We start from the raw sequence: 27,099 nt of genomic DNA, 5'->3' as shown, positions 1-27,099 counted from the left end.
GATACATCCACCATATATATATATATATATTTAGAGACACGATTTCTTATTCCTTCTTCGTCTCATTTCCTCTAATTTCAGACGACTGCTTCGGACGTGGTAAACTCCCCGACTACCTCGAAGTTACTCAACGGTAGAAATTAAAATTAAATCGGCTGGACCGCCTACTTTCTCGGCGTATGAAAAAAGAAAAGAAAAAGGAAAAGCGAGAAAAAAATAATCAGGTTAATCGATCGGGAACGAATCCCCTGGCAAGTCGAACCTCTTCGAGCAATGGACCGAGAAGATCAGAGAAACGTTCTTCGAGGATGCACAGGTACTTTGTCTCACGATGCGCTCGAATAAATATTATGCTATTTACAAAGCGATGAATAATATTGCTTCTCATACCGCGAAATTTCTCTCGTGAAACGGTATCACGTTGCAGTGAAACGATAGTTAGCACACGTGTCTAACAGGATTTATGACACTGACACGGAGCCCTTTGGCCGTTACCGAGGGAAAGCAGGTTTCAGAATACTTGTACCGGGGAAAGTCTCGAAGACAGACCGGAAGTAAGGCTGTATTTCGGTTCCAGGTGTGGATGAAGGCAAGATTGACAACGAGATGTCGGATAAAGGGTCAAACATGACGACATTAGGAGGGCTTGAAACGGCAGTTATCTCGTAAGTAGGTGATGGCTTGGAAAGGGCACGGGATGAAAGTAATTTTAACGATCTTAATGATGGACAGTTTTATCACCTCGCACAATCGTGCCTTATAGTACTCCTCTACGGCATCAGAGGTCTTGCAACTGGGCTCAGGATATCTAAAACGTGTGGGAGAGACACGGATAGGATATTCACTAAAGGTGATACCGGATGAGAGAATGTTCACTGGAAAAATCGTCTCGTTGGACAACTGCAGGTGATTTTGAACAATGGAACTGAACGGTTTAGGAATCTCAAAAATCGATCGTGAGCAATGAACTCACGGATTCTTTAGTTGACGATCAGTCCTAACACGAGTCAAGTGATTCTTCGAACACCGACGACGTTGCACGCATCCAAAGTCATTTCGATATATCATGGCATAACAATGATACCTATGTGAACATCATCATCTCGAGCTCGAAACTACGATTAACGAATTTTCAACACGTCGAGAAGGTACTTCTTGAGTGTTTGGGTATTCTAAACGAGAGAATGTCGGATGGTATATGTACAAGAGGTTGAGAAGGATGTGGATGTGAGGACGAGAAGATATCGATGGTACTTTGATACTCTGTCGATATAAATTAAAAAATAAGGAAAAAATAAAACGAAGCGAAGAGAAAGAAACAGCAGGAAAACATAAGGTGATAGAGTTAAAATTAAGTAAAATAATTTCAGCTGGTAAAGCACCGGTCTCCAAAGGATGATCATTCTCATCGTAGAAACCTGCTGTATATAATTAGCCCCTCATTTGGGAAAAATACAAAATTCTGTTGCTGAATACTTGTATAGTAACCACGTGCATTTGGGATAATATCGCTATGTTACATCTAGTATACGTTCGATAGACGAACGGGCACACGGGGCGTCAGTAATGTAGGTAGTAAAGTATAAAATCACGGAACATTATCTACTGTCTTAATTCGTAGCGTGAGGCGAAACCGGACGCGCGGTTCTCAGGGCTCGATTCGATTCGGATCGGGCGAACACGGTCGTTTACATGCGGCGACACGTATGAAACGAAAAACATTGCGGCATATGAACGCGAGATATGGATTATCGTGGTCAATCATAAAAATGTCGCTTGATTCGGCTCACGTTCGCTTCTTTTGTCTGCGGAAGCACGCACGCGGCGATAAGGTACATCGTTTCTTGCTGTTTTTTAATTTTCCTTTTTTTTTTTTTTAGGTTAAGAAATACGAAAAGAGGACGCGGGCATTTTTCCACGAGAACATATTCCGTCCTGTATCGAACAAACGTACAGAATCGTCGAAAATGACAGGAATAAAATGAAAAAAAAAGGGGAGAGATGAAAAACGAATCGATTCCAGGTAACATCTCGATCTCCGCGTGTGTGTCCTCGTTTAGCGGCATTTTCTAGACGTCGTTTTCGAGGAGAATTTAAATGCAAGCCATTGTGGAAGCCCGAGACACTTACCAGCATCAATGACGCCGCGTGTCCTCCTCTCGCTGTACGTGTACGAAAAAACAACGCGAGATGAAATATGCATGAGAGAAGAGGTCGTAAGGTATAAGGGGCGCATACATGTACGCACGTACGTATATATATATGTACATGCATATGTCGCGAGTATATATGTATACATATATTTAGGCATGTACGTATATACACAGGTACAAACGTATTTTTACATGATCCATGAAGTGTGAGAAACTCGAAGATACTACTACATGTGAGAGACAGTGTGTATATGAATCGTACAACACCGCATCACTTCTTGCCGAGGAAAATGTCTTGCGGATAGGGCATACGTCTCTACATCGAACGTACAAAATAAAAAAATTCAATTTCCATCACATCTTTATTGCTTTACTACGTATTTTGCTTTTTATTCTTTTTTTATTAACGATTGTTTACACTCGATGTATCTCTTCATCGATCCGTCTCTATCGCATCGAAAAATCGTTCAACGAAGAACGGATAAATGGAAAAGAACGAAAGAAATAGAATCAATTGTTCGAGCAGTGACGCTTGAGTTCGGTAATCGGAAAGGGAGCGATATTACCTACCACGCGCGACCCTTGTCTTTACATTTGTACCATAAACGAAGTAGACATTTGTCAAAGGAATAGAAACCTACTAAAAGAAAACGAATGTCTTCGAACGGAATCGCAATGGAGATTCGATGAAAAAAAAAAGAAGAAATATGATTTCGTATCACGTATAAAAATAAAAGAAAAAAGACATTCCAGTGAACGTGTAAAAATCGTGTCAAACTTCTTCCTCGGCAACGATGCGTACCGTACAAAGTCGACTATGTTCTACGCAATGATATCGAACGTATGAATGTGTATGCGTGTGTATGTATATGCATGTTTAAATCCAACTGTGCGAGTGAAAAGGCGCGTCCCCGTTGTGACGAACGCTAGGCTAAACGCGCAGGGATCGCACTAACGTGTGTAGTTTCCGTTTTTTTTTTTCTGTATATGTTACGTATCACAGACTTCACTTGGAACTGAACACTGACGGAAGTTACTCGCGCTGATCGACGCGACCAACGTCCTTATAATGGGTCCACCATATCAGCACTTCGTCAAATTTCAACGTCGTAGAAGAAAAAAGAAATCGCGAGTCGTCGATGATTACACACGCCAATTTCACGATGGAGCCCTACGCGGTGAGGTCACGTGATCACAAGTCGCGCGAATTTCGAATCGCAGGCTCGGCAAAAAGAAAAAGAAAAAGGTCAGTTTTCACCACAGAGTTTCTTCGGTCGCCTCGCGGAGAAGAAATCCGGCAGTTGGTTCACTATGTATATATAATTATATATTCGACTCCTTGTTATCAAGTACCTTCTCTCCTTCCTTTCTTTCTCTCTCCTTCCGCACGAATACTCTCTCGTCCGCTAACTATCCTACGACAGGTCGTGCTGTAGCTTCCGCAGCATGAGATCCACCGCGATCCTGGCATCTTCAACGGAATCGTGCTCCGTAACCTGTATTTCCCTTCGCAGCACAGTCCTCGCTAACGTCTTTAGGCTGCTGCGAAAAGGATAACCGAGAAAGTGCGGGAACGCGACGCACGTGTCGATCACCGTCGTGTGAAGTAACCTCAACGCCCGGAGATCGTTCTCCAACCCGTGGCCTATGAGTATAGTCTCCGCGTGGACGAAGCTGGTCAAGTCTTTCTGAACGTCCCTGAGCGATTTCGACGCTTTCGAGAGATCCTTCGCGGTGATGCCGCTGAATCTGGTATTATAATCGATCACCTCGGCATCTGGCATCACCAGAGTGTCGTACACGACCTTGCCGTCCATGCCGACTACCGTGACCTTGGCTAGTTCAAGACCGCGTCGAGTGAAACACATCTCGCAGTCCAGAGCGTACACGCCGTAATTGCCATCTTTGGGTACGGTTCTAGCTAATCTGGTATGAACGTAGCCGTCGAAAGGACCGTTGAAACCTGGAGCCAATCCCGTCCATACGTGCATCCTGGCTGTAGTGCAACCTCGAGCAGGCTCACGACCCCGACAGCACTCCCACGTGTCACCGTGAGCACCATCTACCAGACCGCTTCGTAGTTTGCCCCAATGGTAAACGCAACGCTCCTCGTAGAGGTACTCCCCGTCTTCACGGTTCATGTAGAAACTCTTGTAACATCTGGCACACCTTCTCTCGACCACCACCAGCTCGTAAGGGTCCGGTGTAGAGTCTCTTCTAGACTTCTCTTGATAGCTGGAGTCGGAGGAGGAAGATGACGAGGAGGACGAATCGGTAGAGGACGACGACTCACCGATATCCGAACTCTTGTCACTGTCCGAAGCACTCTCTTGCTCCAAGTCTGAACTCTCCAAGGAACTTCCACTGCAGTTTCCACTGTCTCCCTCGCTCTCGACCATCATCCAAGACCCGCTGCCGCTTCCTGGTACGAATTCCCGCGCATTCGCGTCCAAATGATGGTAACCGCGTGCTCGGTGACCCATGGGGTGCTGATGATGATTGATAATCACTGCGTAGCCCGGGAAGTAATTGCACTCTACGGGATAACCAAGGTGAGCCAGCTGGTCTCCAGTGAGCGTGTATCTGCGGAGCAACGAGGCAAGAGCAGCATCGCTCAAGTGGTGCAGTTCCTTCCTCTGACTGCTTAGGAAAATACTACGGGACTTTTTCGAGCCACCATTCGCATTCACTCCGGAGACACCGTCGTTCTTACTCTCCTCGCGGTGAGTATCGTTCTGAGCCTGGTTCCTCCTGGCACCTGAATTTCTTCTACCCATAGATGCCACCTCGGTTGACTCGGAGCCTCTGGTTGGACTGTTCTGATGATGCTGCTGTCGACAGTGATGATGTCTACGGTGTCGTTGCTGCTGCTGCGTCGGTTGCTCGTCTTCGTGTTCGTCGTCTCTGAGCTCGCGACGCTGGTCTCGTGGCACTCTGCTGCGATTCTTGCGTTGCCTTCTACTCAGGATGGCTCGATCTTCCTTCGTCGTAGGCGATGACGTTGTTATCGCGACGCTCGACGTTGCTGACGTACTATCGGATGCAGCGGTTGTCGGCGACACGGAAGTTGCGGATGCCGAGGAAGCTGATGGCTTGCTCTTGCTCCCCGATGACATCGTCTTCGTCGATGCTGGCGTCTCGCGATTCACCTTACAGCCACCGTACCGATCGGTCTCCCCAGGATCCAGGACCTCCTCTTCCGGCCGCAGGCCGCAATCTTTATGTCACATACAAAAACATATATGCGTCAGTTCATCGTCCGGCAGCGAGACTTAAAAATCACCTACATTATACTGTTAAGGTTTGCCATACACCACGCGCATGCATCTGTGTCCTTCTCTAATACTTCTCGGTGTTTCTCCACCGGTGTTCGTTAGGGTAGACAGTGTAATTCGTGACGTTATATACTTATCGTTTGAAATTCCGAAAATGCATTTCACGATATTTATCCGCGTCCTTTCATTTTCTCGAGTATCTCAAATATGTACAGCCAATACGATTAGTCAACGGGGGGCACACACATCGTAGGCTTTTAGTCAGGTCGTGTCTGAATAGAGGATAGACGAGAAGTAATGGGTACTTTATAATCGTCTGTTCCTTCTTTCTCTTGGAAAACGTTACTCAAACGTCGCGAAACCGCAGCGTGATCAAGGATACGCCAACATTTCGCGGTCACATCGATCCGAATCGCTCTTGACCCAGAGACCGCCATATTTCTGCCTTGAACCAATGCCCTATGCCACGCGTCGCGACTAAACTTGGTACGGTTCCAACGAAAAATGATTTTTCTTTTTTCTTGCAAATTAGTCGATACTGAAGTTTACGAAGTCGAACGATTCGCTAAGGAACGATTTGCTAGAGCTGCGCGGTTACTCTGCCTCGAAAGAAACGGGAAAGAGAAAAAAGGGGAACAAAAATGTGAAAGCTTGCCACGGACGTATGAAATAACGTATATAGATTGTTATATGTGCATAAAGGAACCATAATGTCGACGCATCGTTGCATAGGCGTCGACTCACAACGATTCAGCGACGATCGAGGCTCAAATCAATGGATAGAAAGAGATTTATATGTGCATAAAGGAACCATAATGTCGACGCATCGTTGCATAGGCGTCGACTCACAACGATCGAGGCTCAAATCAATGGATAGAAAGAGGAGAAACATTCTTCTTTCAGATCGTTGATCGTTGTTACGAAAATCTTGCAGGTATTTCGAGTCGATCGAAAAGGTGCGCGATAGAAGTGACGACCTATAAAATTTCGACGGAACTCCGTTTTCTTGAATGGCGTGAGAAAAAAGCAATTTAACACGAGCCCGTTTTTCAATTTACTCCGAAGCATAGTCCGCGTTAAAAATAAGCAAGAAGCTCCACTTTACGAGCCGTTCCCGGACTAACCAGATAGAATCTCCGGCCGTTTCTCACTCGTATTAGTCGCGGGAAGTAAAAAGCGCGATCGAGTGGCGCTGCGCTCTCGTTACGAGGCGGAGGCAACAAAAAATGGCGGCCAATAAAAGGTGAACCGTTTTAACGCTTCTTGTTTATTCAACAATACGCAACTTTCGCCAAATGCGTCACGGAAAGGGTCGCTTTCTTTTCACCGTTTTTACCGGCAGAGATACGCTGCTCCTCTCTTTCGAATAAACACGTTTCGCGCATGAATGAAGAAAGGGGAAAAGAGAAAAAAATTGGAGGAACTCTAATTGGCCTGGAGTTCTTAATTATTTATATAATTCGAAAACTGAGAATCCGCATTGCTTTGCGGATGACTAAAGTCGATGACTAAAGTTGCGTTTGAAATTGCACAAATTGTTCGAATCGAATCGAGGAATAACTGATTGTACAGAATTCGGTAAAATGTTTAATTTAGCGCGGACCACGTGACGGAGAACTCGAGGAAATTGGCGTGCTAAATTACTATTTAGCATGAAGCAGCTACGAGATTCCAAGATTTATTTGTATCGAAACTTGTGACTTATTCTGTACAATATATAGACTGACTTCGAGTTGGGATGAATTTCAAAAACTATTTTGGGATTGTAAGATCCTATTTGGTATCTTATTATATTTCTATTCAATGAAATCAATTTTCGCTCGAGTTAAACGCTCATTTATCGAAGAATATCGAGTGTCCTATAATCCCATAAGAGGGGATTCTAGCGCTTTACGTTTTCTATGGACAGGACGAACTAACTCGTCTACCCTAGTTCTACGCAGCACGTGCAGAGCGCGTTATCATCGAGCGAACTGCCCATTCGAAGCGTTAAATTCCAATATCGTTTGCAACTATTCTCTATGGACCACCTTATAGATTTCTTTGGCACGTGGCAGCGTTTGCCAATAATTCGATGTATTTCTACATTTCCTACGTCTTAGAATTACAAATAGATGAGAATCAGCTTAAATCACGCGACTCTGTCCAAGAAGAACAATTGCAATGCCTTTCACGAGTAACCCATGAAACGTCATCGAAATAAGGAAACTGGATGATATGACAATACTGCATCGATAGTTACGTCAGAAAGTTGACGCGGAAGAACGAAGAAAATTCCCCGAAGGAAAAGTGGGATTACCTCGACCTTGTGACTGATCCATCGGTTCATTGGTGGTTTCCACATAGACGACGAACGTGAGTGGCAAAGAATTTAATTGCGGTCGAACGATTGATCCGGTTTCCACACAGAGGTCGACACGATCAGCGAGGATTCCCGCGCATCTGAGCGAAGGGTAACGAAGGAAGGGATGGAAGGAGGGACGAGGGAATCACGGCGCTGACTCGGATAACGGACTACGCTTCTCCGGTCGCAGAAATGACCGGCTTCGATATGTACCGTTGCGTCATTTAATGAAATCATCCGCCGCGCGTCATTCGATTCTTTGAGGAAATCCCGGTCTCCGTGCGAGTCTGAGTTGCGGCCAACGTGGGGCCGAGGGGAACGTGAAAGGAGACCGCGTGGTCTAAGAAAATTTACCGCCACTAGAAACGACGGAAAATCTCGAGAATTCTATTCGAAATTTTTCCTGGAGTAATTGAGAAATAAAACTGAACATAGATACATGTATAAAACATATATGGTGAGAACGAGAAGTGAGGTTAGGGTACGAATAAATATTCGTAAGTTAGAAGAGTAACCTAACCCTCTTGCACTGCGATTTAATTATACGAGATGAGACGAAATATTATAAAATTATTTAATTTCTACGAATCTTGCGTATATCTAACCTTAAAATAGGTTAAATATAATTTTAGTCTAATGCGAAATGTGATTCATCTTTCTGGGATTTAGCATAAAAAATTCACGATGAAGATTCGTTATTGTAGCATAAGGGGTTAAGAGAACGACATATGATTAATTTATACTGAAATAATAGCAAGATTAAGCCATGGAATGCTTAGATGTATGAAATGCAATGGTGGGGATGTGGGTGGGATGGGAGAAGTAAGCTACGAGTTAATGAACCCCTTCACTATGATAAGTGATGCATCATCGGAAATTAAATAATCAGTTATTTTTATACGCATAGGTCTTGTATAGTCTGGTGAGATTTCTCTTATCATTTATTTGTACAGAGTGATACAAAAGTATCAAAAGGTTAAATATTGCTATTATTTCGCTGGCGAAAAACCTAACCTAACCTTTCACCAAAAGAATTCCTCAAACTGTAAAGTAGGCTCAATCTACGTTTCGTGGAATCGATAAATCGATAAGTACGATATGAGAATAAATAAACACGATATCAATGAGAAAACGGATCAAACTTGCGAATAAAATTTCAACGCGGAATTAGTGAGGTTAGGTCTGAATGTAAGCTCGTCGTTAATCATGTGTACCGAATTATCAGCTTATGATGAACCACTTCATCGAGTGGCCGACGCGAGCATAAGCAATCTGTCGCCTCGGCGTGTGGGCTTGATTTAAGGCCAGAGAATTTCCCACGACGCGCTATTATTAGGCTGTTACAACCGCGCCTGTTACGTTCGTGCATCGGAAAGGTGATAGCGACGCAGCGGCCAGCCAGCCAGTGGCCCCAAATTCTATATATCGTTTCGACGAATCAGATTCGGAATAATCGAACGATCGGTATATGGCGTATTTCAACGTTAAACACTTTCGCAAGATGACACTCTAAACCTGCTGGCTCAGGACTTTCGTTGCATTTACTTTTACTCGAAGAAATTCTGCAGGACGAGTACAGGAAGTGACCATAACCTCTATACGCCGGTAAATCGTAAACTTTCCGAACGTCGCATTCTTGCGAATGTTTTTCAGGTCGAGAATCGTTTTTTATTTGCATACACGATACAAATGTTTTGCAGATACGTCAAAAAATACGTTAAAAAGGGAAAAAGAGCATTAATCTTACATCTGAAGCTACAAACGTATTAACTCCGAGAACCTTGATACTATATCGATAGGACGAATATCAAGAATGATAAGACGCGGTAAAGTACGTCAATATGAAAATCGCATTGCAACGCATCGAGAGATACGTTCGGAGAACGTTGCAAGTTCACTAGCCGTCTTCTAAATTTACGCCTCAACCCACGGACATTTTCCGAGATTTATTTTTGACCACGACTCGTATTTCGAGACGTCGCGTTTCCCGAAACATCGATCGGGTACGGAAGACGAACGCGTGAGGAGTAAAACGATGACTATCATCGTTACGTAGTATCACGATCATCGCTGATTATTTACTACAAGAGAATGATTCATAATATACGATTTCGTTGTTAACGCGGCCGTGACTGATGACTCATATTAATTACCGAATAATCTTCAACGATGATGTGGCGAATGTTTTGCGAGAGGTTAGACACGTTAGTTCGATGGACGTTATCCAATTAACATAATCCCAAATATTTCTAATTTTGCCTATGTATCATTTTTCGTTTATAAGTAATGTTACTACGATGTACGTATTTTATTCGAACCTAACCTAGCACCATTTAACTAATCAATCTTTTCAAACTCAAAATTCCTATAGGAGTATTCTTTTTCAAAATCAAAATTCCTCTAGGAATATCTCTTTCGTTAGTCGTTACTCATAGGACGAATTTCGCTTGCAACGTGATTAAAAAGAGACGAGAGAGTGGAGAATCGAAGGCACAGGGAGAACATAACCTAAAAGGAGGTCGAACTCTAAACGACGGCAAGAGGAATCACTCGGGCCGTGGGCATTCCAGTTAAAAGACCTTTTTCCAAGAACCGCGCAGCCCACCAGAGCTCGAGCGCTCCTGTTACTCATGTTTCTCGGTACCCCCGTGGTGGCGCGCACGTATACACGTGGCACGACATACCTCGTCTTTAGATTCGAGGTTAAACGCACCGGGAGAAACGAAAGAAGAGAAACTCGCTGGTAAGACAAGCCGATGCCGCTTTACGAAAATCTTCCATGGTCAACGGGTCACCCACGATCGTCACAGTGTGAACCATTAAAGGATACGACACAACGAGCTGTTCAAATATTTTAACCCTTACACGGCGCGTTACGAAACCCATCTAACGCCATGCTATATGGCTCTACAGGCTTAAAGTATACGACTCAAAAGGTGATGAATCACAGAATTTTTCAGGTACACGGAATGCGTGTATTTTTAGGCGAATACACAATGGCAGATCCAGTAGGGAATAAAGGCAATTTCAAAAAAATATTTAGTTGGTTATACTCTAATTTTTTATGATGTCCAAATAATTAATACGAATTTGATTAAAAATATAATAGTATCAGGTGGAAATATTAAAATATAAATTTGTAAGCAAATTTTAGCCCTTTGCACTTGGCAATTTTTTCACTACAGAAAAATAGTAATTCAAATAGTATACAAATTAAGAAGTACAATTATTTTACTTCGACATTCCACACATCGTTGGATAATTTTAAATTTGACATATTAATTAACATCGATTTCTAGAATCCGATTAAATGGTTGCTTCTCAAGTGCGAAGGGTTAAATCGCCAGAAAATGAGTTTAGAAACGTACATATCTTTGCACATTTTACAGAAACGGGGAAGAGTTCTAAATTTGCCCATGTGGAAATGGAATATTAATCAAACGGTTATAATTATATCACCGAATAGTCTAGTGTTAGCCGTAACGAGAAATCGAGGCGTTTAATCCTGTTTCTACTTCAAAGATGAAATAGTGAAAGTAGTCGTTCGGCGCGAGCGATTTTTCCATTTTCATACTTTCACTATGTTCTCTCGTCCTTCTTCGTGTAATTGGATCGATAACGCGAGGAAGCAAAAAGGAAATACGTTTTAAAACGTTTCATATGAATTTCCTCCTACCCTATAGAGGAGTGGAGAAACGAACGGAGATACAAATCCGGGCCGATGAGAATAAAAAGCAATCGGGACAGGATAATGTTTTTCGAGACCAAAGCACCGTAGTTTGCGAACAACTTGATTTCACTCGAACGACCTACATCTTGCCTGTCTACTTCTGCTCGTAGGACTAAACGAAAAATATATAATATAACGGGTAACACGAGTGTCTGGTAATAACCTACCATTCGCCGTGTAAAAACGTGTTTTCTTTCCAAGTTTATGAGTTTTCTCCTCTCGGTGGAGTTACACCTCGTAGATTTTATATCGCAACCTCAAAGTTGTATAGGACTTTTACTTCGGCACTCGGTCACGTTTGTCTCGTGTACATGAACCGAGTCGAAGAAGAAACGTCAGGAGGCGTGTACAAAGGTTGTAAATCGTCGTGGAAACGGTGCAAGCAGAGACAGAGATCGGCTATTGTTACTGGCACAACAATACGGACAGCAGTGACACATGCAAATAAAAAAAAACCCATCGCGTCACCGATGAAAACACAAGTGGCCATTTTCCCGAATAAAAAGTCGCTCTACCGAGTTATCCGGTACAGGCGGAGTTTAAAGAAACCACGAGAAGAAAAACACACAGAAAAAGAAAAAAAAAAAAAAGAGATCATCCATCGAGAGACTTTATCAGAGACATAACTTTTTTTATCGCTTTTCTCGCGCAATAGTGGCAATTGTTGCGCGTGCCAATGGCGTAGCTTCCATCGTCACAAATCTCCCCAAAAAAATCTCATCCGTTTGATTTATGACTCACGAGTCCACTCCGAGGCCTTTCAATTTCGTTATACACTATATAACGTTGTGCAACTTTGCCAGATAATCAAACTATCTTCTAACTAAACAATACGTCTCGCTTTAGCGACGTATATTTTTTTATCAAAAATTTCGAAAACAACGCGTTTCGTTCGATAATAATGAAACGAGGAAATAATCGAATCGGGTTAATCTCAATCGATTAGTCTTTGCTCCTGTTTTATCTGTATATACGCGTACTATTTCATCTCGATGCCACGTCGATAAACGCGAACGTAAAAATCTGGCGCTAAAGCGATAAGACAGATGTCGCTGATAGAGACCTCTGGCGGAACGAATTTTCATTACTTTATCGGTTACGTACCTTCGGCACAGCTTGCGAGGAACTTGCCGTTGCTGGAGAAATTCATGTCGAGGACAGGGCCGGTGTGTCCCTTCAACGCACCCACCATCCAGGAATGCGTGAACTCCTGCTGTGCTTCGCGTCTCTTCTTGTTCTTGGCGCGTTTGTTACCACCGCCGCCGCCGGTCGTCCCAGTCGATACGCTCGTCGAGTCCCTCGAACCTTCGAACTTCACTTTTTCCGATTCTGCGGCATCTGAAACGATAAATAAATCGTCCGTTACTTCTACACCATTATAAATGCATGTCGAGTACGACGTAAAGGGACGAGGGTGAATTGAAGGTTAGGTTCTGAAAACATAGCTGTGGCGGGTAATAGGAAACCACGTAGAAGAAAAAGGTAGTGAAACCGAATCTTCGAAGTTTTCTTTCCTCGGTATAACGGTCGAGGAAACGATAAATAGTTTATCGTGCTTAATTTTAATTTTAAGCATATATGATTCAATTGCATACGAGAGGAAACAAAAATTACAGTTACAAATTTATTTCTTTAACCCTTCGATAACTGCGCAATATATTCTAATCGTAAACTACCGTTAACTCGTGAGTCATTATAACGTTGCTTCTCAATGCTGTCGATTTATATTCTATAATATAGAATATAGACTTCCTATTCCTATCTGTCCGCATAGTAATAGTACACATACCCTCGACTTAATCACATTTTTATCCAATAATAAACTATCAGATTACACACTGCCGGTTTTAAAATTACATCGAATGAAAAAAGGGAATGGAAACTTCATTAATGATATCTCGAGGAAGATTATCGTCAGAAAATTCAACTAGCCCGATAACCACGATATATTTTGTCGTCACGTAACAGTAGAACCGTTTCGCACCACGTGGTACACACGCCATACCTCTCTCCCTCTATCGCCATCGCGTCACATCTTGTCCCTCGTGGGAAGTCTTTCAAAACACGCTGCCGAACGCGTAAAGTAGCCTTACCGTGTTATGTTTACGTAGTCTCTGCTGTGCTCGTTCCAACCAATGTTTTTTGCCTCGTATATCTGAAACCTTCACAGTCGTCGAATATGAGCCGAGTCGTTTTATCCCGAAAGACGAAAAGCAAAACAAAGCAAGCCGAAGCGAAGCGCAGCGCGCACGTGAAACGAGACCGAACCGTACAGTCACGAAGAAGCACGGAAACTGCCGAACTACCGATCGGAAGTGTTCCGGTATACGATCTTGATGCTACAAGCATTCCGTGTCTACTAAGGTGAATTTGCTTTATGTCCGCCCTTTTATGTTGCCTTTAACCTGTGTAACAGGCAAACTAATTTGTTTTCGGGGGTGAACGATTCATATACTACCCCGATAGGTAACTTTTTCGCCCATTACTCCATCCCACTCGACCCATCCCCACTTCATACCCACGGAACCCCTTTTCGCCGCCAGGACACTGTAACCAGTTTCAAATTGTCCAATAGTGTGACACGGTAGCCGAAGAAAAGCTGTCCCGGGGAAAAATTTCGATTGGTCGTGCCTCGTAATTGGTAGATAGGAAGAATTCCCTGGATGTGATAACCGAGAGAAACAGTACAGGGCATTTTGCGTTTACCTGGATGCACAGACATGCCACATTTCCACTCTATTTGGTATTAATTATATAATTATAAATCGAGTTAAAATATTACATCACAGAATAATCAACAGTAAATGTATTAATAATTATCGAGACCATTTGAAGAAATATTTAGATCTGGGATATTTATTTATTTATTTGAACTCCGCATTCTTGCGTTAATTTGTCATTTATAAATTCGCCATTTTTACTTTAGTTTAACCAATGAGGAAAGTAGACACGCCATTTTAACGTCAAAGATGGTAGGCATATATATAGGGTAAACATTTATATAATCTTTGTTTCAGTTCATATGAAAAAACATGCATCTGATGGAATAAAGGATGAATTTGTAACGACTCGTAATAAATTATCTCGCATATAAATGAAATGATGGACGAATTAATTACAAGCGTGTCTCCTTAAGCAGTCCCTCGTTAAACAGCGATGATTACAATTTATATAACCATAGTAATCGTAATTTGAATGTGACTTTTTTCAACAACGATGGTACACGAAACCGAAGATACAGTTCGTTCCTAAAAAGGGACGTTAATTATTCCGAAATCTGGTTTTATTGAAATAAATGACGAGGAGATAAATTCTTAGAAGAATTGAAGGCGTACAAAACGGCGTGTTAAAGGGAATATTGAAATGAATAATTCAGTAAGTAAAATTACGTAGATTTCTACATAAGAGAGAATCTTAAATATGTGGCTCATGGGAAACGAGTTGTTTACTTATTTTTCGCAATCGCTGCGCAAGTCTTGACAATTTTCAGAACTGTTCAGCAGCCTATGAAACACGTGTATTATCAGGATAACCTGTATGTGACGATACCTTGGGCAAATTAATTTCCATACGTCTCTTCGTGCATTTATATACCACTAGAGTTATTTGCAAATAACTAGTAAGTTTCCTTAACTTAAGCAGACTTTGTAACCTAACCACAATAGGTCGATGGTTTATGGATTCGCTTAATTATTACCAAGGCTGTTCGAAGAAAAAAACAATGACAAAAAATCGAGGACTTTTGACACAAAGTAGTTAAAGGTATAAAATAAAATCAGAATATCTACAATTGGGCAAAGAATAAATAAATATAAAATTAAAACATATTTATTGCGATGATGCATATGAAAACAGCTTTACGTGACTGAACACAAAATCAGGCTTTAAAAGCCGAGTTAACTACTAATTATCACCTGATACTGACTCGTCTGTTCCAAAATTATAATTAACTTTGGAAAATCCCATGAACGACTGTTCGTTGAGCTAGCAGATGATGGAGATAATTATTATTTAACAGTTTTTATTGTATGCCAAATGCCATTAGAACTGTACCTCGAAAATATTTGACCTGCGCGACGTCGTGGATTACCTGAGACATAAAACCCTAATACATTCGTCATCGACAGGACACAACGTGCACCATTATTCCTTCTTCTCAACCGCTATTGTTAATCCCTAGCAAGCTAAACTTATCCCGCATATAATGGGCTTGAGGGCACTCGAAATGCAAAATTAAACAATAAAACGCATGGACTGAATTCGTGGCATTGTCTTAGGGTCCATTATTCCATACCGTAAGATTCCCGAATAATACCGACGGCCATGGAGTTCAACAAATGAACACCCAAACGATAAATGAAAAAACGATCAACTTCTTAGTCTTTCGTCGATGACCGCATATCCTTAAGCCGGACTTACAATTTCTTTGTCTTCTTCCACTAGGAACGTACAAGAAATTAGGTGATTAAGCTTGACGAGGCATCGTTCTAAGAATATAACGCAAAAAGAATCGCATGCATGGTGGTCATTAATTCCATGGCGATTGGTTTGAATTCACGTGTAAAATTAAGCTGCTGTTTACATCTAAATCGATTCGATCTTTTATAATGAATGTGAAAGCCGAGAGTAGTTGAGGAAGTGAGGTAATTTTTTAAAAAGTACCTCACAATTACCACGATTATTTTCATCGTAAAACTGATTCTTTGTGTTAGCTTAAAAGAACATTTCTCTGTGTGTATCGCGATCGTGCGCGAAATGCGCTTTAATTTCCTGATTGTACAAGCGTAGAAAAGAACGTAGCTAACCTCAACCTAGATTTATGCAAACAATAAAACAAGGTAAATATCCAGGCGAATACACACGACTTGTATATACACGTATGAAACACCGTTTCGGCGTTTGGTGGAATGCATTTACGGAGATATCGTTACGCCTCGAACAACTATCGCGTAATTGCCCATTGCTGCGTAGTGCTCGCCGCTTGATTAAGTCTATTTATGTTCCGATGAAAACGTTACAACCTATCCCCTTGATTCCCCGACGCATTTTCCCTTCGTCTCGCTTGAACGCAGGAAAATGATTTACGATCGTGTCTCAAATCATTGTAGCACAAAGATGGAAACAAGATGGCTTAATTCGGTGGCGAACTAAGCTGGAGACCTTACCGTGGTACTGCGCTGTAGAGGTTATGGACGCATACATACCTGTGAATTTATATAGAACAGCTAGTTACTTTCGATAAAAATTAAGGAATTTTTTGAGGTTATAAATATCGATTAATACTAGAATTATATTAACGGTAAAAATGATTTGCTTCAGATTTCTTATTTTCAATAGAATTATCGAGATAGAAGCGTAATTATATGTACCTATTTACTTTCATTATTCCACTTGAATTATTAGCCATGCATGCTGTATTTAAGAGCACATTACAGATCGGTTGCTTTAATATTAAAGAAAAGGAGAAGAATTGATGAAAGTCGAGATTTCCTAGCGCCTCCTTCTGCGCGCATGCGCACAGCTAAGTGCTTCTCACGAAACAATCTCCAGATTAATCGGGACAGAAAATTCTCAGAGACCATAACCAAACTTCGAGCTGGTTATCGTGGAACATAACCATTAAAATATCGATCGTATCGATTAATACGAAGTACCTAGTGATTCACAGGAACGAGAACAATCAGCAGCTACCTTGGCTGCTTGAAACATGTGATATGTTATCTCGGCTCTTTAAACGACGACTATTGGAATATGATAATATATCCACTGCGAAGATACGTAGTCGAAAGGAGAGGGGCTAATCACGGTTACTGCGAAGAAAAAGAATTATCATAAAGAGAACATCTGAACCTCTGAACTATATCAGATTACGTAAAGATTAATGCTACCGATGATTAATCAATGCTGCATCATCTATCTGGTTTTCGTATTACGATCGAGAAATTCCATATTTTTAAATATTTCAAATTGATATCCTCTTGAATAGAAGTAGATAAAAAAATATATATTTCAATTAAATAACTCGGAACGAAAATAGTTCAGGCAGACCTTACGCAAAGATGACGGTTTCATCACGACTGTTCCACATCTTCTAGTATTATCATGCGATAGATAAAACACGCATTTTTACCTACTGTACGTACAAGTACAGTTCTATTCAATTACGAAGTTTGTTAAATTTCTGGATAAGAACAAAATGGAGATATCTAATTGCGAATTACATTTCGTCTATTACACACATCTATTTTTAGAAGAAGATCATGTAATTATGTACAAGTGTATGATAATAATTATATATTATACGAAGAATATGTTATTTTAAAAAGTTGGACCACGAGGGTATACTTAAATACTCGTAAATGATTTTCGATTTTTAATTACAAAAAAGAAGAATTAGATTTATTAAAAATAATATGTACACTGCACGAGATCATGCAACTCGTATTTAAATATTTTTTTCATTCAACGAGTGTCTCGTTAGGTTAACTGCACCGCGTATGCATATGCATATACATGTATCCTTCTTTCTTTTTATTCAAGGGAGAAAGCAAAACCGATCGACAAATAGAAATAGTTGCCTGCGGTCAGTGCACTATTCGCAACGCGTGTTGCGAGTTTTCAGGGACGTGTTTTTGCCGCACTGGCCCGGAAAATGTAGCGCACTGCGACAAATTTATGTTCTCCGCTAGAACGGAACAAAAATCGCGTGTCGCGAGCTTTTCTATTCTAACCTCACTTTGTTATAATTTCCAACGCGTGAAATCATCTATAATTTGCGCTTAATTAGGCATAAATCGGACTACTTGAAATTATTCGAATAACAATTATATATTTCTTTGTTGACAACTCTTAAAATCGCATAAGAAATAAAACCATCACTATCTCGCACAAAAATTTTTAAATAATTTTGTGGTTAATTAAGAATTCCCAATTTTCTGAATAGTAATACGAATATTCCGAATAATCAAAAAGACAACATGCTTATCTTTCTGTAACTCTGTCCTCGAAATCCCATCTAATTCTGAATTCGATGATGTGCTCTATCAGTTAAGTCATTCACGGGGTCGAAATTAAGGATGAACGACAGAAACGTGCTTAACACTTGCTTCCGCCTGCCATAAATAAAAAGTCCTCGAAAAAAAATCCCTACTGGCTAATCTCAATTGTCCATTCGTCGGGCGTATTTGCCGTACGGCCCTGAACGTTTCTCCTCGTAAGTACACGTGTACGCACGCGAGGCGCGCGTATAAATACACAGGCGCGATGTCGGTTTATTTATACGCAAGGGTGCGCGTTGCGTGGCTCTCTCCCCGCTCTCACTTAAAGCCGAGCAACGCATGGACAACTATATACCACGTTTTGTTTCTTTCCTACGATAAATTCATTGTCATGGCGACAAAGATTTAACACCAATGCGCAAAAGAAATATCACACACGCTCTCGACCGAGCAGCTTCCGATCGACACGCTTTGATAAACGCGCCGTCCGCGCCACGAGAAATGCTGGTTTTCAAACACGCGTTCGCACGATGCAGGTTTCAAGATCGCGCTTTCAGCGCCACTCGACATTGTTAATTTCGCAGCCACTCCATTGTGAACTTGACTAGACTCGAGTCAGATGTGCATAACCTATAATTATATTTACGTGACGACAATTAGTATGGGTATATTTTAATAAAACAGAAATAATCGTTAATAATTAAGTCATAAAACGATTGTGACATATATGTAAACGAATAAGTAAAGAGAAAAAGAGAAGATCCGACGAAGATTGAACTTAACCTATAAATGGAAGAATATTATGTTTCAAATGTCTTTATAAAATGGAAGCTGTCTAATGCATGTGGTTTGATTCACTTTGTACATCAAGTACCCCGAAGCGTGTTCCAGCACGAAATATTGCGTGCTGCTGCAGCTGTGCTTCCCTCTTTGTCCTCTTTCATTCACCCCATACCGTGTATTCTACCCCCTCCATTTTGTTCGTCCATTTCTTTTTCTGCAGCGAAAAGCTGCGCGCCACGCCGAGGCTATTCTTATTCCGATAAATGAGAATGCTAACGAATTATCGAAATTTTATATTAACGTATTTGTAACGACATGTCATCTCCTTTTCAGTTTCCGTTGATACTATAGCTTTTTGGTTATAACTCCTTATCGTGATATGTATTTAATGAACGTAATACAAATACATCTGATAGGCCACGCCAAGACGAGCCACCTAGTGCGCATAGATTAAAATAAACAGTAGCAGTATAATTATGCGAAATTGTGATATGAAGCAATATTTAAATAATTAAGTAACGAAACAAAAATCTTTTTCAAGCACAGTATTACCAGTAATACATTCACGTGTTCACACGGAAATCATTTGCACGATAATAAATTACAGATAACAAACAGTCGGTGAAATTTCATTCCTTGTAAAAATGTATCTTCCCGCCAATTCTACGCATATTAATCTGAGAATGAATTGAACATTGTTCACGTTGCAAAGCGTGCTCGTGATATGTATTGCCACCGCTATTATACCGCATCTTGGATTCGTGTAATTTATTTCGATCAATTTATTTTTAAACGATTGGCATTTTCACTGCAAATATTTTTTTAAAAGCACGACAGATGTACATATAATTGTATTTCTCTCGCAACGACAATTAATATTTGTAAACGTGTGATTCGCTTGTAAACGAGGATTAATATTGCTAGCTATACAACGTGTTTAAAGGAAAGAACATTTATCAATATAAGTTCTCGTGAAATTAGAGATAAGAAAAAACGAGAGGAAATTTTCTCGTTTATAAAATGTAGATATGTTGTAATTCACGCGTTATCTAACTTATATCATTTAATATATTTCTCAAAGGTTTTACTTCGTTTCATGAAAATTGTTTTATCACAGTCTGCAAGTGAAAAGGCAAAGAAAAGAGACTCGTATTCGGCGGCGTGAGAGTTTCGCGAACACGCAAGCGTGGTTTTCTTCCAGGAGTTGCGAGGAAATATCGTTAGTAAAATTTATTTATGGCAATGCTTACTTTTGGTTGAATCCGAAGATTTGTTGGACCGTGACAACCGGCTAACGATGTAACCGATTACGAAGACTACACCGCCGAGAAACAGCGTGCTCACGAGCCCGAACACGGACATGCTGATTCCCGGCGTGATTTTGGCTCCTGTATCCTCCATCTTCACCGTATGATTAAGCCACAACACTCTGTTTTTATTTCACCGCACTTTCGACGCACGCTTGTTTCAATATAGGTCCGTTAAAAGTTGCCGTAAAATACAAGCACGAGACGCGAGCTGGAACACACACAAAACCGCGTGCTCTAAAAAACACGAGATATCATGCAACGATCGCGGGCAGTGCGTCAACTCCACGACAAACCTGAACTACTCGCTTTATAGATGGAATGCCCGACCAATGGCACGTCTTTAAGCACGAACCAGAAGAATCGTAGAAACGAAACTTCATTGAATATTTCGAACAATCCTCATCTGTTATTACCGGCAACGATCGCGGCCACATTTGACCTTTTTTAGCTCTCTTCGTATTTTTCGAATGAAATGTCGTTCAAAATTTGTTTTACAATTTCTTTTTTTCTTCGTTTGCTTTAAACGAAACGATAAAAATTTGTAAATCGAATATAATTCGTTGTCGAACACAAAACAACTTTTTACGTTCACATAGTTTAAATAAAAGTTTTGTTCTATGGTGCAAATTTCATAATCTTAATTTGAGCATGACTCGTTGTTACACAGCAATCTGAAAGAATAACGTTCGCATTCCTTGATCCCCCACTTTATTTTTTTCTTGGCACCGTTGCGAGATTTGTCTACTCCGATGTTACCACTTCAAATTGTTTCTGGGTCACCGCCACGTTTGTCGTTAAGTTCGTATTTCATGTATGACACACTTTATCTGTTAAAGTTCGTTTTTGTCAAATTATTCCTAGAGAAATGAACGCTCAATGAACTCGGTGTTTAATTATTATCCAGCACTGTTCGCGGTTTATGTCATCGACTTAAACGGGAAATAGAACGCATAACTGCCAATCGAGCGAGCCAAGAACCGGCAACTCTATTTCGTATTCGTGAGAAGAAACGAAAGAGTGCCGAGCTTCAGTAAAAGTAACTTTCGCTGATCGTATTCACGGAGTTATAAAAGGCTGTCACCAATTTGGATCTCTTGAAATAATACTCACGGTATAATCAAATAAGGTGCATGCAATTTACTCAAAGTAATTAACGTTACCGCGCAACTTATGTAAGTCATTTGGCTGATCGCGTACTCTAGCGGTACACTCGCAAATCAGACGGAATCATCGCGAATGAGACACATTAGAAGTTTAACCAGTGAACGTAATGCTCGTAAGACTTCGAAGCGCGTGTTTGCCGGAACATGCCAATAGTACCGGTATATACGCGCTGGTAGCCTAGCTGCTTCGCGTATAACTTGCTCCTTCGAAGTTCCCCACCACGTTAAACCCCCACGAAGGTAGTTATATTCTCCCACCGTAGTTGCACTTGCGCGGTCGAACGTTCCAAAGTTTGGCGGGCAAGCGGCCGCACTTCGTTGATTAATTTTCGAACGATTGATACGATCCATCTACTAATAATATATACAGAAAATGTTAATATCTTTTAATTTTTATTCAAATCTTTTATTTTTAGATTTTCAAATTTTCATATCTTTTTATTTTTTGATATTCGAGTGTACTAACCTATAATCTTTTCAAGTATTACAGTAATTCTTTATCATTTTAGGTTAGATTCATCAATAACCTTCCAATTTATGATGCAGTTATATTTAAAAAAAAAAATAATTACTGAATATAATAAAACTGTGACCCAGTTCAAACGCAGTGGATAATGGAATAGCGGAAACCCAATTGCATCAACTTATTCACACGGATGACGCTAGTGTCACAAATTTCCTGGAATAAAGTACCAATATACCTGGAAACTTGATGACTACTTCATTTCGCTGACACAAACATGTTTAAGATTCTTTAAGAGACGTATTACGTCAGTGCTATCGGTAACGAGTTTAAACAGCGGCAAACTCGCTTCTAAAATAAAGTTTATAAATTTTAAATGTCATTAAATAGAAACAAAGATATTATCGCCTAGATAAATGTTCATCTTTGATATAATTTCATGCAAGCTATGCATCCTTTCACAAAATGGAGATAGGACATGCATTTAATCACAAGTTACACGATCAACTGTGACCTAACAACTAGCCTTACAAACGTGCTCGTAACGGCAAGATGCGTTAAATTCAACCCGTTATTCGCCCCGTTACTTTTCCTCATTTCAATCGTCTTCGTCCTCGATTTGACTCTCTCACGTGCAAGGCTCACTACTGTGCTTCGTTCGTATATAAACAGAAGCCTTCGACCATATACAAGGTGTCTAATTTTTATCGAACTACTCGTACATTAAAAAAAGGAACAACATTGCACGCTATTTACTTTTTTAGGTTTCCCAAGAAACAAGTATCATTGAGAACCACGAATATTTTATCGACTTCTACGTGTTGGTTCTGTGAGATTAGTATGAAGGAATCAGTATGGTATACATGTTCTAACGTATGCTGCCCCTAACCTACTCTTCGTAATTTATCGAATGTACGTCAAATTCTTAAAAATTCACATCATTGTGTTCCACGAATTAATTACAATTACATTTTTTTTTTATGTTTTTAGAACCAATGATATCGAAGCGTTGCGCAGTAACAAACGAATGATACGTTACTCGTTTGATAACCGAATCCGAATACGAGAGAGTAGCATTCGTAAATTGAATCGTCTGAAACTTTTTCGCGTGCGTGTGTACTGTATCTATGCCACTTCCTCGACTTCGTTTTCCGCGCTGATTCCACGAGCTTCTCGTGTATCCCTTTACGTATACTTCGTTGTGTCCCTGGATTCGGGCCAACGAACCCCAACTCAAGTTTAAAGGCCATTCGCCCTAAAGAATTTACTGGAGGTTAGCATTCATGAAAATCGGAGTTGACGATGAATCATAATGAAATATTTCTGCCAAGAGAAAAATATGTTAGTGAAATCAGCAAGCATTTCTCTTTTATAAACAGATAGCGTGAAAACGATAGCGCTACGAACTTTTCGCGTTACTTTCATTGTTGGGCATACTACAAGAATAAAACGTACTTTATAGAGGCAATCAGAGAGTGTAACATTTATATAGAAATGAGTGAAAAGGTCGAGTGAGATTTAGATGCATGATTAATTGACAACCAAGGACAAATTATTTCGATCGACAAAAGTAACGTGAGATCGCTATCTTATCAGGTTCGTTAATGATGAATCATTTTTACGCATCAAAGACTGCCTGACAAAATAAGTATTAACAAAACTGACGAAAACATATCGTCGAACCAGGAAACGCGCCAGAGGTGATTAATCAGCTCATGACCATCTGTATCTCTGTTCTTTTAAGAAAGAATAAAAATATTTTCTCAATAAGCTTATCGGAGAAATTGATGAATTTCTGAATGTATATCGTGCATCGATGGAATAATCATGATCTGTGTACGTTAGGTACGCTTCTTATTAGCATCGATAACGATCGCCAAAAAATCATCCCGCATGTAACGTATATTATCCACATTGACGCTTGACCCTGAGACAAGATAAGTTCTGTGTATAGGAATTTTTAGCTACACAGACACTAGAAGTGTATAGCAGAATCGCTACCAGTAGCATCTTCGTGTATCTATTTAAGAACATTGATTCTAACATTCGTAAATTGAAATTGGTTTTAAAATTTAGATACATCTTCCAAAATTAATTCGAATAAAACAAAAAATAGAGAAAAATGCAAGCAGTCGTTCTGTGAATCGAGCACAAGTACTTCATAATATACAGACGTATTCTTTGAATCTGTAGTACTTTCGCTGACTCGATGGATTTTCCAGTTCGGTTTATATTTACGCTTGGGCATCGAGCGAATTTCCGCGCGAATATGACTCGAAAAGACGGAACTCGGTGCTTGATCGATACGTAACACGTCCATTGATTAATTATTCATAATGGTTTCCTGTTCGTTCGATGTGTGCGTGCATGAATCAATTGCATCTCCGACACGGACATCATCAGCGTGGGTTAGTGAGCTGCGATGAAAACGATAATATTATTCTATCGAATGAAGTACTTAATTTAACCACAAGCTAATAAAGTGGAGTCTATGTGAACGGTATTGTTTCTTACCTAGTTTTTATCTGACTTACGATATGGATCAACTATCCATAATTTTTCAATCACTATGCCCATAAGTTAATTATCCAATTTTGTAAACATTGGATCTTCTGTTTACAGGTAATCTAACACAGTCGTTTTCTTTTAAATATACAACAATGACCAGTGATATTAGACTGCGATACTGTCAAGACACTGCAATAATTTTGGAAGACGATGGTTTAAATTATCAGCACATTGAGAGTTTAAAAAATTTCACGTGTAAAAGACAGAAGAAAGGTAAAGTTTCTAACGCAGTGTGTATATTTCGTTCTAAGATTCTTTGTATCATACGTGGTATCTTTTTATTAAGCGCAGAAGATAAAGGGAGTTCATACAAATGCATAACCTTCTTCAATCTTCTTTACAACTACTATTCTGTTTTATCAAAGCGTTCAATTAATAATATGTCATTGAACAAGTAAGACTGAACAGGTTGCGGGTTTTTGTTTCTCTCGATTAAATCTATTACACATAAAGCAAATATCGTTAATAAAGAAACACCCTGTATGCGCGCCGTGATCTCGAGTACCTGAACTTTGAAATTGGCACAGCGCCATGAAAGAAGTGCGCAATTCCGCGACGAGATTGCCACGCGTCTGCGTTACCGGGAAGAATAATTTGGGCCGTTACGACGCAGGGGTATTGCTGCGTCAAAGAAATTTCAAGGAAAAGGAAACAAGAGATAAGAGACAAGAAACCTGTGGGAAAAGAGATCGGAAAAAAATATGGTTCGTAAACATTTCTATAGACAAGATGCAATTATAATCTTATTTACCAGCATCGGACCATCGGCTCACGTGACACAAACGTATCAAACGACGTGCAATTTAAATTCGATATCGCTCAAACGAATCAGCGTCTATTTTCTTCTGATCGACTCTTTATTTAACTCCATTCTCCCTCTCTCTCTTCCTATCGCGCGAATTGCGGATCACGGAGCTAATGTTTGTCACCAGTCATTCTTGTTATCGTTGTGGTATTAGACGCGCTTGATATTTCATCGTCACCATCAGATATTACATCAGTTTCTTACAAGTAATTCTTAAGATGCATCTAGCCATATAAGAAACTCGCCACTATCGTTATAATAAGATGCTTGCTTACGAACTACTGTGACACTTGTCGCCACGCACGTGTTTCACATCAATCAAAACAAAAACAATCACTCACCGCGCTCGTCGGACGGACAATCCTCGTCAATGCTCTGTTGATTTTCTACGGTCAAACGAATAGTCATTCCTTTTCAAAAATATTCTATGTTTTTTGGTCGTTCCTCCGGTTTCTTGATCGAAAAGGGACGCTTGTCTCGATGGGGAAGTATGTTGCTGAATTGATGCATCGGTCGCGCTTCTTTGTTAGAACACTGCACCGGGTACCATACCCCGAATAAGAAAGAAAGGTTATGTCTATGATCTGTGTGTCAAGAAAATGCGACGACGAAAACGGTTGCAGTAGCACCGTGGAAAAACGAAGAAAGGGAAGGGCGTATATACGTAGTGCGTGGTCTATCGCGGCCAAGCCGTGGCATCGTGTACACTGAGTCATGAGTAACGTGTTCCCGCCGGTTTATGAAGAGTTTCGTTCAGCTGATGTGCGCATGTGTCGGTGAATGCACCCAGCGGTTGCGGCCAACGCGCGCCTATATTGACACGTGTTGCACGACGATAACAAGCCGATAACACTGCACGAGAGACAGAAGAAACGACGCAGAAACTAGTCAGATCGTCGCGGTCCGTTCGAAACTCCTCCCCCGCATTTAAAGTACCCAGTTCCTTTCTCTGAAATTTTCAGTGTCTTCCTTTCGTCTTTTCCCTCTTCTCTTCGTTTGCATAGCGATAAGATTCACTGCGTTTGTTGAATATTTTGGCACTCCCAAGAAGACTATGTACAAAATTGATCATTTTTGTAGTGAAAACAATTTTAGATGTACCTTGAATTAGACGTTTGAGATTAAGTATATCTGCATATATTATCGTGTACATTTTTTCATGATATAAAATCATATTAATGTCAGAAAAAAATAAAAAATTAGCAAATAAAATATATTTACCATGTTTCAGTTTTTAAAATTCTTTCCTCTTTTCCTTTTTTTTTTATTGCAATTGAAATTACACTTACATCTCGATTCAAATATCAACTTGAGTTAAAAAGATGCCTGTAAAAAGAGTATTATAATTGGAACACATATTTCCTGTAATAATAATTTTATTCTAAACATAAAAATGAGATGAATCTTTTTAAAACTAAATATAGGTTCAATTATTTGATAATGCAATAATTATAATATATACAAGTATTATCTTTTTACAAATATCGTGGATAATTAATCTATTTAA

The 27,099-nt window shown here is 40.2% G+C and overlaps 1 protein-coding gene across 2 annotated transcripts; it reads right to left on the bottom strand.

Annotated features, from left to right (window-relative positions):
* Positions 1-1,858: 1,858 nt before the first annotated feature.
* Positions 1,859-26,569, bottom strand: prage (RNA exonuclease prage). 2 transcript variants are annotated; one of them, XM_017905996.1, is made up of 3 exons: positions 25,934-26,569; positions 12,607-12,840; positions 1,859-5,370 (listed from the first exon to the last, which is right to left on the bottom strand). In XM_017905996.1, exons 1-3 carry the CDS (start codon positions 25,998-26,000, stop codon positions 3,569-3,571), a joined length of 2,103 nt encoding a protein of 700 aa, XP_017761485.1. In that variant the 5' UTR covers positions 26,001-26,569; the 3' UTR covers positions 1,859-3,568. The 2 variants fall into 2 exon arrangements, with proteins under 2 accessions (XP_017761485.1, XP_017761484.1); XM_017905995.1 differs by lacking the exon at positions 25,934-26,569 and adding an exon at positions 20,534-21,146.
* Between the last annotated feature and the right edge of the window lie 530 nt (positions 26,570-27,099).

This window comes from Eufriesea mexicana, unplaced genomic scaffold, assembly GCF_001483705.2.
Source record: "Eufriesea mexicana isolate 0111107269 unplaced genomic scaffold, ASM148370v2 scaffold5017, whole genome shotgun sequence".
Taxonomy (NCBI): Eukaryota; Metazoa; Arthropoda; class Insecta; order Hymenoptera; family Apidae; genus Eufriesea; species Eufriesea mexicana.
Note: the sequence above shows the minus strand (reverse complement) of the source record. Positions and strands in the feature narration are given on the sequence as shown.

Coding starts and splice junctions, on each gene's coding strand:
- prage (XM_017905995.1), bottom strand. CDS start 20,684: ATGGAGGATACAGGAGCCAAAATCACGCCGGGAATCAGCATGTCCGTG. Junction 12,841..20,533: donor ATCTTCGGATTCAACCAAAA/GTAAGCATTGCC, acceptor TTATCGTTTCAG/ATGCCGCAGAATCGGAAAAA. Junction 5,371..12,606: donor CCTCGCAAGCTGTGCCGAAG/GTACGTAACCGA, acceptor TGTGACATAAAG/ATTGCGGCCTGCGGCCGGAA.